At 38.9% G+C, this 16,413-nt stretch overlaps 1 protein-coding gene across 2 annotated transcripts in view; it reads left to right on the top strand.

The window, feature by feature from the left end:
- The window catches only part of FAT3 (FAT atypical cadherin 3), a 508,513-nt gene that overhangs the window by 151,906 nt on the left and 340,194 nt on the right, over positions 1-16,413 (top strand). For both annotated transcript variants that reach the window (XM_044919382.1, XM_021679088.1), the window contains exon 2: positions 14,037-14,351. In XM_044919382.1, coding sequence (XP_044775317.1) covers positions 14,037-14,351 — 315 coding nt within the window. The remainder of the gene's footprint in view (positions 1-14,036; positions 14,352-16,413) is intronic.

A 16,413-nucleotide genomic window follows, 5' to 3' on the forward strand; every position in this document is an offset into this window, starting at 1 on the left:
CTGAACGCAGAGCTAGATGCGGGGCTCAACCGGGGCCTAAATCCCAAGACCCTGAGATCATAACCTGAGCCAAAACCAAGAGATGGCCACTGAGCCACCCAGGGTTTTTTGTTTTTGTTTTTGTTTTTTAATTGTTTTTTCTGGGGCACCTGGGTGCCTCAGTCGGTTAAGCGTCTGCCTTCAGCTCAGGTCATGATCCCAGGGTCCTGGGATCAAGTCCCCCATTGGGCTCCCTGCTTCTCCCTATGCCCCCCACCCCGCTCTCTCCCTCTTTCTCTCTCTCAAATAAATAAATAAAATCTTTTAAAAAAAATAGTTGTTTTGTCTGGTTTTTTTTAACTGCCTTATACTTACCTTGGTAAGGGAATTTTCATCATGTGATAAGCTCACCACCCCCAAAGCATTCCCTGAACCATTTGACAGTTGTTTTAGAGCTCCTGGATGGTGTTGGGGTGTCATTCCTTTGGGGCAAGATGTCATTTGAGACCTAGGCTGTGACATATGGGGATATGGCTGGAAAGTCCATAAAGTGAGTAACCCAGCCTGTAATGGCCACCTGATTATAAACAGCTACACACAGTTTTTCCTTTCATATCAAGTATTTAGAGCTTATTCAATGAGAACAATGTACATATATTTTTTTTCTAATATTTGTGACTAAAAAGGAACAATTACAGCTAACATGTACTTCATGCTGGGGTGAACTAATTCCATTTTAAGCTGTACATGGTTCTGTAGCAATTAATTACTGTTTGTGTTTCTGCCTATACAATTAAATATTAATTTGCCCAAAGAATTCCAGTCCTCCATTGCCTTTATTATACAGCAAATAAAGATGAAATAGGAAAAGAAAAAAATTTATAAACGTAAGCATATCTCAAAAATAAAAAATCATTTAAAAATCCCAACTGCAGGGCGCCTGGGTGGCTCAGTCGTTAAGCGTCTGCCTTCAGCTCAGGTCATGATCCCAGGGTCCTGGGATTGAGCCCCGCATCGGGCTCCCTGCTCCGTGGGAAGCCTGCTTCTCCCTCTCCCATTCCCCCTGCTTGTATTCCCTCTCTCGCTGTGTCTCTCTGTGTCAAATAAATAAATAAAATCTTTAAAAAAAAAAAAATCCCAACTGCATTTTTTTTTTAGATTTTATTTATTTATTTATTTATTTTATTTGACAGAGGGGAGGGGCAGAGGGAGAGGGAAAAAATCTCAAGCAGACTCCCTGCTGAGCTCAGAGCCTGACACCGAGCTCGATGTCACAACAGAGATCATAACCTGAGACAAAATCAAGAGTTGAAAGCTTAACTGACTGAGCCACTCAGGCGCCCCCCAACTGCATTTTTAAAGACTTTTTAAAATGACATTTTCATAAATATCAGCATAAAATTTGAACATCTCAATTACATCTACTTGGAGCATTTCGACAGTAGATGAAAACGTGAGGGATAAGATGTGTTCCTGAGTCCTTTCCACTGAGTCCTTTCCACATGTGAAAAGCTCACAGTGGATGGTTTATCTTCTAAATAAGATTTATTAATCACCGATTTCTACCCCCACTCAATACACATTTGTGAATGGACAGAGCTTCATGTCTTCTTGATTCAGAGGCAGAGATGGGGAGGAAGAAAGGACCAGAGGGCTACGTGATATGTGAGGACAGAAATCTTAGACTGGAGAGGAAAAACCCTGGAGAGGGTCATCTTCTGCTATCTGAAGACCTATCACAGGTGAATGGTGGTTTGCAGACTTGTTCTGTTTTATTCTGGGATGTGAGCAGGGCTGCAGGGAGAAAGAGCATTCAAAACTAGAGCGAGATGGACTTTTGCCTCAGTGTGGAGAACTTCCTATTACCTGAAACTCCCTAGTAAATGGTGAGAGCCTTGTCACCAGATTCTGAGCAGAGGCTGCGTGTTGGGTCAGAGATGTCGTGGGCAAGGCTGTTTTCGCCAGTGGTCTCTGAAATCCCTTTTGGGTCTGATCAAGTGAGGCTGACTTATCTCGTTAGCAGGTAAACTAACTCACTGTTGATTCGGTGTCAGGAACTAAATGCCTTCATGAACACATATTTATTGTGCCGACTATATGCCGGGCACTGTGCTGGGCAATGAGACTATATAGCAGTTAAGCAACCAGATAGAGACTCTACTTACAGAGCCTGTTTTCTGTAATGGGCTGATGGAAGGAGGCTTCTTTCTGGAGAACAATACTCCAGAACTGTGTTAGCTAATGGACTAAGAGTATGCATATTTTTATACCTCAAAAAAGACTCTTTTCAGAGAATCAATACTGTTGTTTTTTTTTTTTTAATATTCTAAAAGGATAGACCAAGAAGCACCTTTCTTAAGGTTTTTTTTACAATCAATATGGAGAAGTCAAATAGAAAAGTATAATATTAACTTAATATTGTTTGCTCAATTAATAACTCTATCAGAGGGGAAAAATGTTTGGGCATGAAATACTATGTGGATTTGATATCTATATGAATTAAGAAGACAATATAATGTTTTGGTTAACAACTGGTCTTGAGTTTGACAATCAAGGTTGGAGAACTAGATTTTCTGTTTACTGGCTGAGTGACCACTGGCAAGTTTCTTAACCTAAATCTGCTTCCTTATCTGTAATAATGGGATAAAAACTGTAATGACTTCATAAGTGCTTGGCACTTACTTGCTGAATGAATGAAAGCGTTTAGAAATGTTAATGAAGAATGCATTTATTGTACCTGTCACAGTACCAGGCACACCATGATTAAATAGTGATGGGTGTGGAGGTGTTGGTTGTGATGACAGTGGTTGTGAAACTGTTCCTATTTGGAGATAATATGATCATCTATATAGAAAACTCTATGGAATTTGTATAAACTCCATTTCAACTAATAAGTGACTTTAACAAGGCTGCAGGATATAAGATCAGTGTACAAAAATCAATCATATTTTATATACAAACAACAAATAATTGAAATTGAAATTAAAATAATAATATTATTACAATAGCAATAAAAAATATGAAATGCCTATGGATAAATTTGGCGAAACATGCACAAGATCAGTATACTGGAACTATAAAGCATTGTTTAGAGAAATAAAAGAAGACATAAATAAATGGAGAACTACACCATTTTCATGGATCAATGGACTCAAAGTTGTTAAGATGTCATTTTTTCCAAATTGATCTATAGAGTTAGCACAATCCCAGTTAAAATGCTAATAGGTATTCCTAAATTTTAGCTGGACTCTAAAGCTGATTCTTCATTTCATATGGAAACACAAAGGATCTGGAGTAACCCAGACAACTTTGAAAAAGAAAAGCAAAATTGCAAGAGTTACACTTCCTAATTTCAAGACTTCCTATGAAGTTACATTAATTAGGGCAATGTGATATTGATGCAAACATAGCAAAATAGATTGATGGAACAGAATGGAGAGTCCAGAAATAGACTCATACATACATGATCAGTTGATTTTGGACAAAGATGCAAAGGCAATTCAGTGGAGGAAAGATCATCTTTTCAACAAACGGCGTTGGAACCCTGAACATCTACATACAAAAAAAAAAAAAAAAAAAGAACTTCGATCCATACCTTTCACCATATATAAGCATTAATTCAAAACTAATCGTAGATGTAAATATAAAACCTAAGACTATTAAATTATAGAAGAAAATGTAGGAGAAAATCTTTGTGACCTTAGATGAGACAATGATTTCCTAGAAGCACCAAAAGCATGATGTATAAAAGAAAAATTTAAAAATTGGATACCATTAAAATCAAAATTTTCTGTTTTTCAAAAGCTATAATTTAGAGAATGAAAAGACAAGCTGCAGCCTGGAAGAAAATATTTACAAATCACATGTCTGATAAAGGACTTTTAGCTATATATAAAGAACTCTTAAATCTCAATAATAAGAAGACAAACCCCAGTCTGAAAAATGGATAAACAATCTGAACATTTAACCAAACAAGACATGCAGATTGAAAACAAGCACTTTTAAAGATGCTCAACATCATCAGGAGGCTGCAAATTAAAACTACAAGCTACCACTATGTAGCATTTGAATGTCTAAAATTAAAGCAACTGACCATGCCAGGTATGCCACAAGTGAGGATGTATAGCAACTGGAATGTTCCATATTGACTGCTAGCGGGAATGTAAAATGGTGCATTCATACACCTGCCATGTACTATATCCATTCTACTCCTAGGTGATTATTCAAGACTAACGAAAGTTCTTATGCATAAAACTTGCATATAAATGTTGTTAGCAGTTTTATTTGTAATATCTAAAAAATGAAAGCAACCAAAATGCCCATCAAGTCAATGGTTGAAACAAATATACTCAATGGAATACTACTCAAAAATAAAGAGGAATGATGCATTGGTGTGTGTGTATATATATCACAACATGGATGTATCTCAAAAGAGATTATTATTCTGAGTGAAAGAAGCCATTCAAAAAGAGTCCATACTGCATGGTTCCATTTCCATAAAATTATAGCGAATGCAAATTGATCTGTTGTGACAGAAAGCTAATCTGGTTGCCTGGGGGTAGAGAGAATTAGGAACATTTTTAATTGGGATTAAAAATGAGAAGGACAATACTTTGGGGGATGATGATTATGTTTGTTATCTTGATTGTGGCAGTGGTTTCATGGGTATCAAAACCTACCGAATTGTTTATTTTTCATATATATACTTTACTGTTGGTCAGTTATATCTCAATTTTAAAAAAGTAATGTGTGATGGTTGTCACAACACTAAGGACTCACGACATGGTTTTGGTGATCTTTGGGCAACCTCCAAAGTGAGTTTTTGCTTAATAGAAAATGTCAAGTGGGTGTACATTTTTAATTATGACCATATAGGTCATAATTAGGTATGAGAGCATAGTAGGAAGTGAGGAAATGTTGTCACTGGGCATTGGTTGTATTAGTCTGATTACTATGGAGCCTTGGATGAACCTTAGAGTAATTGTTAACACATTCTTTCATTTTTGTCCTCACATTTTTACTCCATGAGACTGATATCTGAACACTATGTTCCAAGATACTCATTTGCACTTCTAGTTAGTGAGTAAATATAGCCATACACATTTTATTTTAATGAGAAAGAATTCTAATTTCCAGGGACATGTCTGATCCTTTATTTAAAAATAGAGTAAAATTCCACTCATATATTTTAATTGGCGTTAGTGGATATCTTTCATCCAAGGACCTCTCAAAATCATTTAATATCCAAAGTCTGTAATATACCATCTTCCAGTTTGACAGGTGCAAGAAAAGGGAATTAAGTGACTTCCAGGGATCACAAAACAATTCTGCAAATCTGTGTTTGTGTGTGTGTGTGTGTGTGTGCGTGCACGCATGCGCACATGCTCATGGGTACATGTGAGTGCAATGAGTGTATGTGTGGTAGGTGGTCAGGCAAGGTATAAACAAAGCTGACCCAACTTCTTTGATTTGGTTGCTTATTGTATTATGTTCTCTTTTTAGTAGACTTATTTTGCTGTTTCCTGAATAGGCCAGTTATTGTCACAAAAGGGTATATTATGAGCAAGTCACAAAGACGATGCAGGAATGCCACATGACCAGAGAAGAGAAAAAATCTAACACAGTAGTCCACCCCAAACTTCTCTCCTCTCAAAATTGTCCCTTGCTTTGGAGTGTGGTGACTTTTTACAAGGCTTTTGGTGTTGCCTTTGATTCACGCCGATAGAACATAATGCTCAACGTCTACTACGTTGCAAGTATTTTGCCAAGCTCTTGTCATACATTTAATTACATGATCACCACAACACTGAGATAGGGGTAGTAAAACCAAACTAGCTTGGTTTAAACACGTTGTCCAAGTAATGGAGTCTGGATTTGAAATTGGAGCATTGAGGCAGACAGACTTAAGTTCTTCTACAATTGTAGAAGGCTATGAGACCTCGGGCAAGTTACCTACTCACATTTGAGACTTAATGGCTCATCCATAGAAGAGATTTATAAAGCTCATAGAGAAATTGTGTTGCACATTATAATTGCTCAGTCAATGCTATTTTACTTGCCTCCCACCCTCTTCTGCTAGGTTCTTTGCCCTTCCTGGTATATCAGTCCAAACCAGATGAGACCGAGTCTTCCTGGCTGTTGGCTGTGCAGTTTTCCCCTCAGAGCAGATCTCCTCATTAGAGATTTGTCTTCTCAGCAAGACGGTAGACTGCGAGTCCTTTGTAGACAGAGATCTCTCAGTTATTACTATTCCTGCAATGCCCAGCACAGGGACCAGTAGATGCTTATGAATTGAATTGACAGATCTCATGCAAGATGTGCTTCCCAGCATCTCTAGAGCACTGTTTGCAACCCATACCCTGCATCCCAGATCTTGCCAGCCTACTCGTCGTCTTCATTCTGCTTGGTTTCATGTCACTTGACCGTCCTGACTTGAAGAGCGCTGCTATCCATGTCTGCATGGTGGTTCATGGCTTTTACTGCTGTGAGTGTTCCAGAAAACTGGCCATGGTGTATGTGATATGCCTCAGCCCTGTGGATGTGTCACACCTGGCCAGGTCTCTCGGCCTCTGGCCTCTCTGGACCTTAATGTCATGTTGACATTCTACCTTGTCCCAGCCCAGTTTATAAGGGTATCTATTACTCATTTAGTCAATGGACACATAGCAGTATGTTTATAATCACTGTGTTTCATTCTTCCTGTTTTTCTTCCTACCCTGTTATCTGCTATCTATTCTTCTAATGCTGTATTGGCATCCCTATTTTGACTTCTAGTTAACACCCATAAATCTACAAGAAACCCATCATGTTTTACATATTTGTATTGAGAATATTTAAGATTATCTTTTGTTGGGGTGCCTGGCTAGCTCAGTCAGTAAAGCATGTGACTCCTGATCTCAGGGTTGTAAATTCGAACCCCATGTTGGGTGTAGAGATTATTTAAAAGTAAAATCTTTCAAAAAGACAAAAAAGATTCGGGGTACCTGGGTGGCTCAGACGGTTAAGCGTCTGCCTTCGGCTCAGGTCATGATTCCAGGGTCCTGGGATTGAGTCCCGCATCGGGCTCCCTGCTCCTTGGGAGCCTGCTTCTCCCTCTGCTTCTCTCTCTCTCTCTCTGTCTCTCATGAATAAATAAATAAAATCTTAAAAAAAAATTTTTTTTTAATTAAAAAAAATAAAAAAGACAAAAAAGATTATCTTTTGTCCCATTGCATAACACTATGCAGGGTTCTTTGCTGGATAACTTTGGAGCTGAAACTTCACCATCAGCTAGGTTCTAGAATATTCGCCATTCTGAGTTTGAGGCAACTTTGAGTATTCCAGACTGTTTCTCAATAGATAATGCCTTCGTCCCTTCCAATTGCCATACTAGGCAATTTGCTTATCCGGGATCTGTAGGCCAAACTATGTGCCTAATACAATCTAAAGTCTAATGGGAATGCAGAGGATAGAGGATTCAGTCCAGAATTGGAGATATATTTCTTGACTTTTTCCATGGCTGTCTTTTTGGGTATAAGGATTTAAAGAAATTTCATGCATTCCACAAGTATTCTGACTGACTCCCATATGAAATTTTATAAGCTAAGCCCAAGTTTTCCCACCCCAGTGAAAGTGCTTAGGAGCTCCTGTAGCAAGTTTCTGTAGCCTGGGTTGTTTTGGGTGAGTACTGTGAAGATATTCTAGGCCACTGTGTTTTCTCTCTGGCTTTTCTGGGGCACATCAGATTTCTTGGTTGGCACTTGTTTTGACCATGAAATGGGAAAGGTGAAGGGAGGGAATTGGGCATTTTTCTGCTCCTAATTTTTTTTTAAATTTTTTTATTGTTATGTTAATCACCATACATTACATCATTAGTTTTAGATGTAGTGTTCCATAATTCCTTGTTTGTGCATAACACACAGTGCTCCATGCAGAACGTGCCCTCTTTAATACCCATCACCAGGCTAACCCATCTTCCCACCCCCCTCCCCTCTAGAACCCTCAGTTTGTTTTTCAGAGTCCATCGTCTCTCACGGTTCGTCTCCCCCTCCGATTTCCTCCCCTTCATTCTTCCCCTCCTGCTATCTTCTTCTTTTTTTTTATTCTTAACATATATTGCATTATTTGTTTCAGAGGTACAGATCTGAGATTCAACAGTCTTGCACAATTCACAGTGCTTACCAGAGCAAATACCCTCCCCAGTGTCTATCACCCAGTCACCCGATCCCTCCCACCCCACCCCCCACTCCAGCAACCCTCAGTTTGTTTCCTGAGATTAAGAATTCCTCATATCAGTGAGCTCATATGATACATGTCTTTCTCTGTTTGACTTATTTCGCTCAGCATAATACCCTCCAGTTCCATCGACATCGTTGCAAATGGCAAGATCTCATTCCTTTTGATGGCTGCATAATATTCCCTTGTATATATATACCACTTCTTCTTTATCCATTCATCTGTCGATGGACATCTCGGCTCTTTCCACAGTTTGGCTATTGTGGACATTGCTGCTATAAACATCGGGGTGCACGTAACCTTTTGGATCCCTACATTTGTATTGTTGGGGTAAATACCCAGTAGTGCAATTGCTGGATCGTAGGGTAGCTCTATTTTCAACTTTTTGAGGAACCTCCATACTGTTTTCCAGAGTGGCTGCACCAGCTTGCATTCCCACCAACAGTAGAGGAGGGTTCCCCTTTCTCGGCATCCCCACCAACATCTGTCATTTCCTGACTTGTTAATTTTAGCCATTCTGACTGGTGTGAGGTGGTATCTCACTGAGGTTTTGATTTGGATTACCCTGATGCCGAGCGATGTTGAGCACTTTTTCATGTGTCTGTTGGCCATTTGGATGTCTTCTTTGGAAAAATGTCTGTTCATGTCTTCTGCCCATTTCTTGATTGGATCATTTGTTCGTTGGGTGTTGAGTTTGATAAGTTCTTTACAGATTTTGGATACTAGCCCTTTATCTGATATGTCATTTGCAAATATCTTCTCCCATTCTATCAGTTGTCTTTTGGTTTTGTTGACTGTTTCTTTTGCTGTGCAAAAGCTTCTTATCTTGCTGAAGTCCCAATAGTTCATTTTTGCCCTTGCTTCCCTTGCCTTTGGTGATGTTTCTAGGAAGAAGTTGCTGCAGCTGAGGTCGAAGAGGTTGCTGCCTGTGTTCTCCTTTAGGATTTTGATGGACTCCTGTCTCACATTGAGGTCTTTCAACCATTTGGAGTCTATTTTTGTGTGTGGTTTAAGGAAATGGTCCAGTTTCATTCTTCTGCATGTGGCTGTCCAATTTTCCCAACACCATTTGTTGAAGAGACTGTCTTTTTGCCATTGGAAATTCTTTCCTCCTTTGTCAAAGATGAGTTGACCATAGAGTTGAGGGTCCATTTCTGGGCTCTCAATTCTGTTCCATTGATCGATGTGTCTGTTTTTGTGCCAGTACCATACTGTCTTGATGATGACAGCTTTGTAATAGAGCTGGAAGTCCGGAATTGTGATGCCGCCAGCTTTGCTTTTCTTTTTCAACATTCCTCTGGCTATTCGGGGTCTTTGCTGGTTCCATACAAATTTTAGGATGATTTGTTCCATTTCTTTGAAAAAAGTGGATGGTATTTTGATGGGGATTGCATTGAATGTGTAGATTGCTCTCGGTAGCATTGACATCTTCACAATATTTGTTCTTCCAATCCATGAGCATGGAACGTTTTTCCATTTCTTTGTGTCTTCCTCAATTTCTTTCATGAGTATTTTATAGTTTTCTGAGTACAGATCCTTTGCCTCTTTGGTTAGATTTATGCCTAGGTATCTTATGGTTTTGGGTGCAATTGTAAATGGGATCAACTCCTTAATTTCTCTTTCTTCTGTCTTGTTGTTGGTGTATAGGAACGCCACTGATTTCTGTGCATTGCTTTTATATCCTGCCACTTTACTGAATTCCTGTATGAGTTCTAGCAGTGTTGGGGTGGAGTCTTTTGAGTTTTCCACATAAAGTATCCTATCATCTGCAAAGAGTGAGAGTTTGACTTCTTCTTTGCCGATTTGGATGCCTTTGATTTCTTTTTGTTGTCTGATTGCTGTGGCTAGGACTTCTAATACTATGTTGAATAGCAGTGGTGATAGTGGCCATCCCTGCCACGTTCCTGACCTTAGGGGGAAAGCTCTCAGTTTTTCCCCATTGAGAATGATATTTGCTGTAGGTTTTTCATAGATGGCTTTTATGACATTGAGGTATGTACCCTCTATGCCTATACTCTGAAGAGTTTTGATCAAGAAAGGATGCTGTACTTTGTCAAATGCTTTTTCTGCATCTATTGAGAGGATCATATGATTCTTGTTCTTTCTTTTGTTAATGTATTGTATCACGTTGATTGACTTGCGGATGTTGAACCAACCTTGCAGCCCAGGGATAAATCCCACTTGGTCGTGGTGAATAATCCTTTTAAGGTCCTGTTGGATCCTATTTGGCTAGTATTTGGGTGAGAATTTTTGCATCCATGTTCATCAGGGATATTGGTCTGTAATTCTCCTTTTTGATGGGGTCTTTGTCTGGTTTGGGGATCAAGGTAATGGTGGCCTCCTAAAACGAGTTTGGAAATTTTCCTTCCATTTCTATTTTTTGGAACAGTTTCAGAAGAATAGGTATTAATTCTTCTTGAAATGTTTGGTAGAATTCCCCTGGGAAGCCATCTGGCCCTGGGCTTTTGTTTTTTGGGAGATTTTTGATGACTGCTTCAATTTCCTTAGTGGTTAGAGGTCTGTTCACGTTCTCTATTTCTTCCTGGTTCAGTTTTGGTAGTTGATACATCTCTAGGAATGCATCCATTTCTTCCAGATTATCTAATTTGCTGGCATAGAGTTGCTCATAATATGTTCTTATAATTGTTTGTATTTCTTTGGAGTTCGCTGTGATCTCTCCTCTTTCATTCATGATTTTGTTGATTTGGGTCTTTTCTCTTTTCATTTTGATTAATCTGGCCAGGGGTTTATCAACGTTGTTAATTCTTTCAAAGAACCAGCTCCTAGTTTCGTTGATCAGTTCTACTATTCTTTTAGTTTCTATTTCATTGATTTCTGCTCTGATCTTTATTATTTCTCTTCTCCTGCTAGGTTTAGGCTTTATTTGCTGTTCTTTCTCCAGCTCCTTTAGGTGTAGGGTTAGGTTGTGTACTTGAGACCTTTCTTGTTTCTTGAGAAAGGCTTGTATTGTTATATACTTTCCTCTTAGGACTGCCTTTGCTGCATCCCAAGGATTTTGAATAGTTGTGTTTTCATTTTCATTGGTTTCCATGTATTTTTTAAATTCTTCTTTAATTTCCTGGTTGACCCATTCATTCTTTAGTAGGATGCTCTTTAGCCTCCATGTATTTGAGTTCTTTCCAACTTTCCTCTTGTGATTGAGTTCTAGTTTCAAAGCATTGTGGTCTGAAAATAGGCAGGGAATGATTCCAATCTTTTGGTACTGGTTGAGACCTGATTTACGACCTAGGATGTGATTGATTCTGGAGAATGTTCCATGGGCACTAGAGAAGAATGTGTATTCCGTTGCTTTGGGATGGAATGTTCTGAATATGTCTGTGAAGTCCATTTGGTGCAGTGTGTCATTTAAACTCTTTATTTCCTTGTTGATTTTTTGCTTAGATGATCTGTCCATTTCAGTGAGGAGGGTGTTAAAGTCCCCCACTATTATTGCATTGTTGTCAATGTGTTTCTTTGCTTTTGTTATTAATTATCTTATATAATTGGCTGCTCCCATATTAGGAGCATAGATATTTACAATTGTTAGATCTTATTGTTGGGTAGACCCTTTAAGTAGGATATAGTGTCCTTCCTCATCTCGTATTACAGTCTTTGGTTTAAAATCTAATTTGTCTGATATAAGGATTGCCACCCCAGCTTTCTTTTGGTGTCCATTAGCATGGTAAATGGTTTTCCACCCCCTCACTTTCAATCTGGGGGTGTCTTTGGGTCTAAAATGAGTCTCTTGCAGACAGCATATCGATGGGTCTTGTTTTTTAATCCAATCTAATAGCCTGTGTCTTTTGATTGGGGCATTTAGCCCATTTACATTCAGGGTAACTATTGAAAGATAGGAATTTAGTGCCATTGTATTGCCTGTAAGGTGACTGTTACTGTATATTGTCTGTATTCCTTTCTGGTCTATGTTGCTTTTAGGCTCTCTCTTTGCTTAGAGGACCCCTTTCAATATTTCTTTTAGGGCTGGTTTCGTGTTTGCAAATTCCTTTAGTTTTTGTTTGTCCTGGAAGCTTTTTATCTCTCCTTCTATTTTCAATGACAGCCTAGCTGGATAGAGTATTCTTGGCTGCATATTTTTCTCATTTAGTGCTCTGAATCTATCCTGCCAGTCCTTTCTGGCCTGCCAGGTCTCTGTGGGTAGGTCTGTTGCCAATCTAATGTTTCTACCATTGTAGTTTACATATCTCTTCTCCCAAGCTGCTTTCAGGATTTTCTCTTTGTCTCTGAGACTCGTAATTTTTACTATTAGATGTCAGGGTGTTGACCTATTTTTATTGATTTTGAGAGGGGTTCTCTGTGCTTCCTGGATGTTGATGCCTGTTTCCTTCCCCAAACTAGGGAAGTTCTCTGGTATAATTTGCTCCGATATGCCTTCTGCCCCTGTCTCTCTTTCTTCTTCTTCTGGGATCCCAATTATTCTAATTTTGTTTCATCTTATGGTATTGCTTTTCTCTCGAATTCTGCCCTCGTGATCCAATAGTTGTTTATCTCTCTTTTTCTCAGCTTCTTTATTTTCCATTATTTGGTCTTCTATATCACTGATTCTTTCTTCTGCCTCATTTATCCTAGCAGTTAGCGCCCCCATATTTCATTGCACCTCATTAATAGCCTTTTTGATTTCGACTTGGTTAGATTTTAGTTCTTTTATTTCTCCAGAAAGGGTTTCTCTAATAACTTCCATGGTTTTTTCAAGCCCAGCTAGTATCTTTAAAGTGATGATTCTGAACTCTAGATCTGACATCGTACTAATGTCCGTATTGAGTAGGTCCCTGGCAGTCAGTACTACCTCTTATTCTTTTTGTTGAGGTGATTTTTTCCGTCTTGTCATTTTCTGCAGAGAAGAATAGATTAATGAGAGAACAAAAATGCTAACAGGGTAACAACGTCCCCCGAAAATATACTCTAAACAAATCAGAAAAAACATTCCAGAAAGTGGTCGCTTTTCTGTTCAGAGAGTTGTTGCTATTCTTTTCTTTGATCTCCTGTTGAGTTTGTAGGTGTTCAGAATGGTTTGATCCCTATCCAGCTGAATTCCTGAGACCAGATGAAATCCAGGTCTCTTACTCCTCCGCCATCTTGCTCCGCCCTCTTCTGCTCCTAATTTAAAATGATTGTCCGTGAATAGCTCTCAGAGTGGCTCAGAATTTATTTAGAGCCCTCTGTAGGGTTCTTGACATGGTAAAGATCATTCAGAAAGCATGTGGGTATGGCTTCTTCTGTCATTCTTTTGGAATAACTGTGACATTGGATTTTTAGGAAAACAGTGTGAAGGAAGCTTATATCTTTGTATGCAAAACATTTTCCATCCTAACTGGCAAAAGAACATTTGAAAGTCTTTTTCATTTTTTTGAATGAACAGATAAAATAATTTACCCTGAGAGAGCTTTCTGTTGTATAGGAAATGAACTCAATATCAGGTCAAATGGAGATACTGACCTGACATTGCCCTGATTTCCCATGCATCTCGGGATGTGTTTTGACCTCTGCCCTACTCTCTTCCCATTGCTCCCTATTGTCTTCTGTGTTTGTGTGTGTGTGTCTGTGCACATGTGTGTATATGTGTATTGAGGTATGTCTTTTTCCCCAAATTCAAATAAAGTATTTGTGAATGTAATTATACTTCTCAAATGGTGGGAGAGCTATTTAATATGGTTTTGCAGAAAATAATTTTCTTATATAAAGAGAAACATCTTAATTGTATTTGTATTAAGGATTTTTTTTTATATGCCGAGATTACTTAGTGCAGCCCCCCTGAATTGTGGACAATTTACTTAATGTCTTCCAATTTTGCTGTAGCAGTCATGTTCTCTCTTCTTTTCTTTTAGGAGTCATCTCTACTGCAGACATTCTTGATCGAGAGACCACAGGGTCCTATTGGCTGACTGTGTACGCCACAGACCGGGGCGTCGTTCCACTTTATTCCACTATTGAGGTCTACATTGAAATTGAAGATGTGAATGACAATGCCCCCCTGACCTCGGAACCTATTTATTATCCTGTTGTCATGGAAAACTCTCCAAAGGATGTATCTGTCATTCAGATCCAGGCTGAGGATCCCGACTCCATTTCCATTGAGAAATTGACATACAGGATTACAAGTGGTAATCCCCAGAATTTTTTTGCCATCAATACCAAAACAGGTAAGGGAATGCCTATAAGACTCTTTTTTCCCACTGTTTGTCCAGCTTTTAAATCCATCAACCTGTCTCTTGCTTATTTATATCATTTTATTTTCCCCGACTTAGTTAATGTGTGAAGGACAACATTCTTTTTTCTTTTTTTTCTGGGGGTAGTTTCTGAAAAGGTGAGCATTCTACGTGGTGTGTTCTAGTTGGTATGTTTTAACTTTAGCTGAACCAAGGTGGAGTGATCTAATAGAAATTAGAGGCTTTCACAGAAAGCTTTAGATTTGCTTTCCTCGTAATAATAAAAAGTGGTTCCCAGGCCACTCAGAAGGCCACGTGCCCCCTTTGTCCTTCTTGGGAGGGAGTAACCTGCTGATGCTAGAGTCTGTGCGTAAGATAGCTTTGTGACACCTGTACTTCCAGGAGCTTCTCCTTTGCTTGACCTTCATCTAGCTTGTTGTAAATGATCTCCTTTAAGCTTAAATTTAAGCTCCGGATTTTTTGTGATTCCTGTCGTACCCTTGAGTGTAGTGTCAATGTTTAGAACTTCCAGTGTCTCGATTTTTACATAAAATGTACCACCTTTAAATTTTCAGGACTTTTGCTTAAAAAAAAATTTTCTAGAGACTATACTGACAATTTGTTGGCTAAGGCTCAGGAGGGGCAGGTGTGAAGTTTGGTGGGATATATTCTGGGAAGGTCTCAGAGGTTCCTTGCTTTCTTGTGATTTGCCTTGCTTAGATCTAAACAAGAGAGTCAAACCCTCAGTGAGAGTGGTGGTGGATAGAGTTTGAACTAATTGAAAGTTAGAAGAATGCAAAGAAGATGCTATTGCTGTTTCACCCCAGGCAAGTGAGTTGACAGTGGTCAAAAGTTAGGCTAGTTGATATTTGCTGGTGTGGACATACTCAGTTTTCCTAACAAAACATGTGATGGAGTTGATAGTTATTTCTCCTGCCTGTGTTTGTTAAAGAGGAAACATACAGCCGACCCCATGGATTTTTATAAATGTCCGATTCCCATGAACATACTTTAGAGAGAATGCCATATTTTTTGGAAATAATTGATTTTCTCTAATTATAAGTGGGTCAGTCATCTTGTTAGGCAGAGTGTCACATGCTAACAGTGTTGAATCAGGATTTCACTTGCGTTTCATTATTAGACAAAGAGTGGTCATCTTCTATCACTGTCTGACTGATGCCTGCTGGAATTTGAAAGAGAAGACTCAGAGATTTGGAGGCTAGCTCAACCTTTCAGAGCCGTGTTAAGTAGGGGAAACTGCTCGAGGACCTGAGGGACCCCTCAGCTGTGCTAGAAAGTTCCTCCTGATACACTTTCTCACTGGATGAGGGCTCTGTGGAATATGGTGACAGAGAAATGAATTCAGATACTTTAGAAAGGAGAGAGAGAGAGAGGACGAAGACCAAAAAAATGTCACAGTAAAGAAGTTGAGGGCACAAATGTCTTCACATTTCACAGCCCCTGTGGAATATGAAACACCCCCAGTCACCTTCAGCCTTCCTTCTAATTCCATTGCCACTTGAGTCATTCAGAGTGAGCCCACCACCCTCTTTTTGAGAAGTTAAAAGACACTGCAGAAGGGCAGTTTCAACTCTTCTCTTTCTCCTCTGATGACTGAAAATATTTTAGAATGAAGTCACAGGGAAGGATTTGGGTTGGATGTGAAGAATGTTGGCTGTACATTATGTGCAGAGAAGAACATGTAACTAAAGCTGTCTTTTATGCAGATTTTAGAAGTTTGTGTGAATTTTCTAAAACTCTTATATTGTCACAACTTAGCCTATAATACATAAGACGAGCCTTAATTATATTTATAATTTCTCTGTCCTTGCCATAGATTTTAAAAAACCATTTGTGTCAGGAATGGCATTTTAGACTCACTTTTCTAACTATCTAAAAGAAATATAGAGCCTTACTTTGTAATTCTCAAGCACATGGTAAGAAAACACTGGATTTTACTGATTCACTTATTCACTCACCAAACATTTATTATTGTGCCTACTAGTTTCCAAACAAAATCTAGTAACAGTTATAAACTTAAGATACGGTCCAAACC

Source organism: Neomonachus schauinslandi, chromosome 11, assembly GCF_002201575.2.
Source record: "Neomonachus schauinslandi chromosome 11, ASM220157v2, whole genome shotgun sequence".
NCBI classification, from domain to species: domain Eukaryota; kingdom Metazoa; phylum Chordata; class Mammalia; order Carnivora; family Phocidae; genus Neomonachus; species Neomonachus schauinslandi.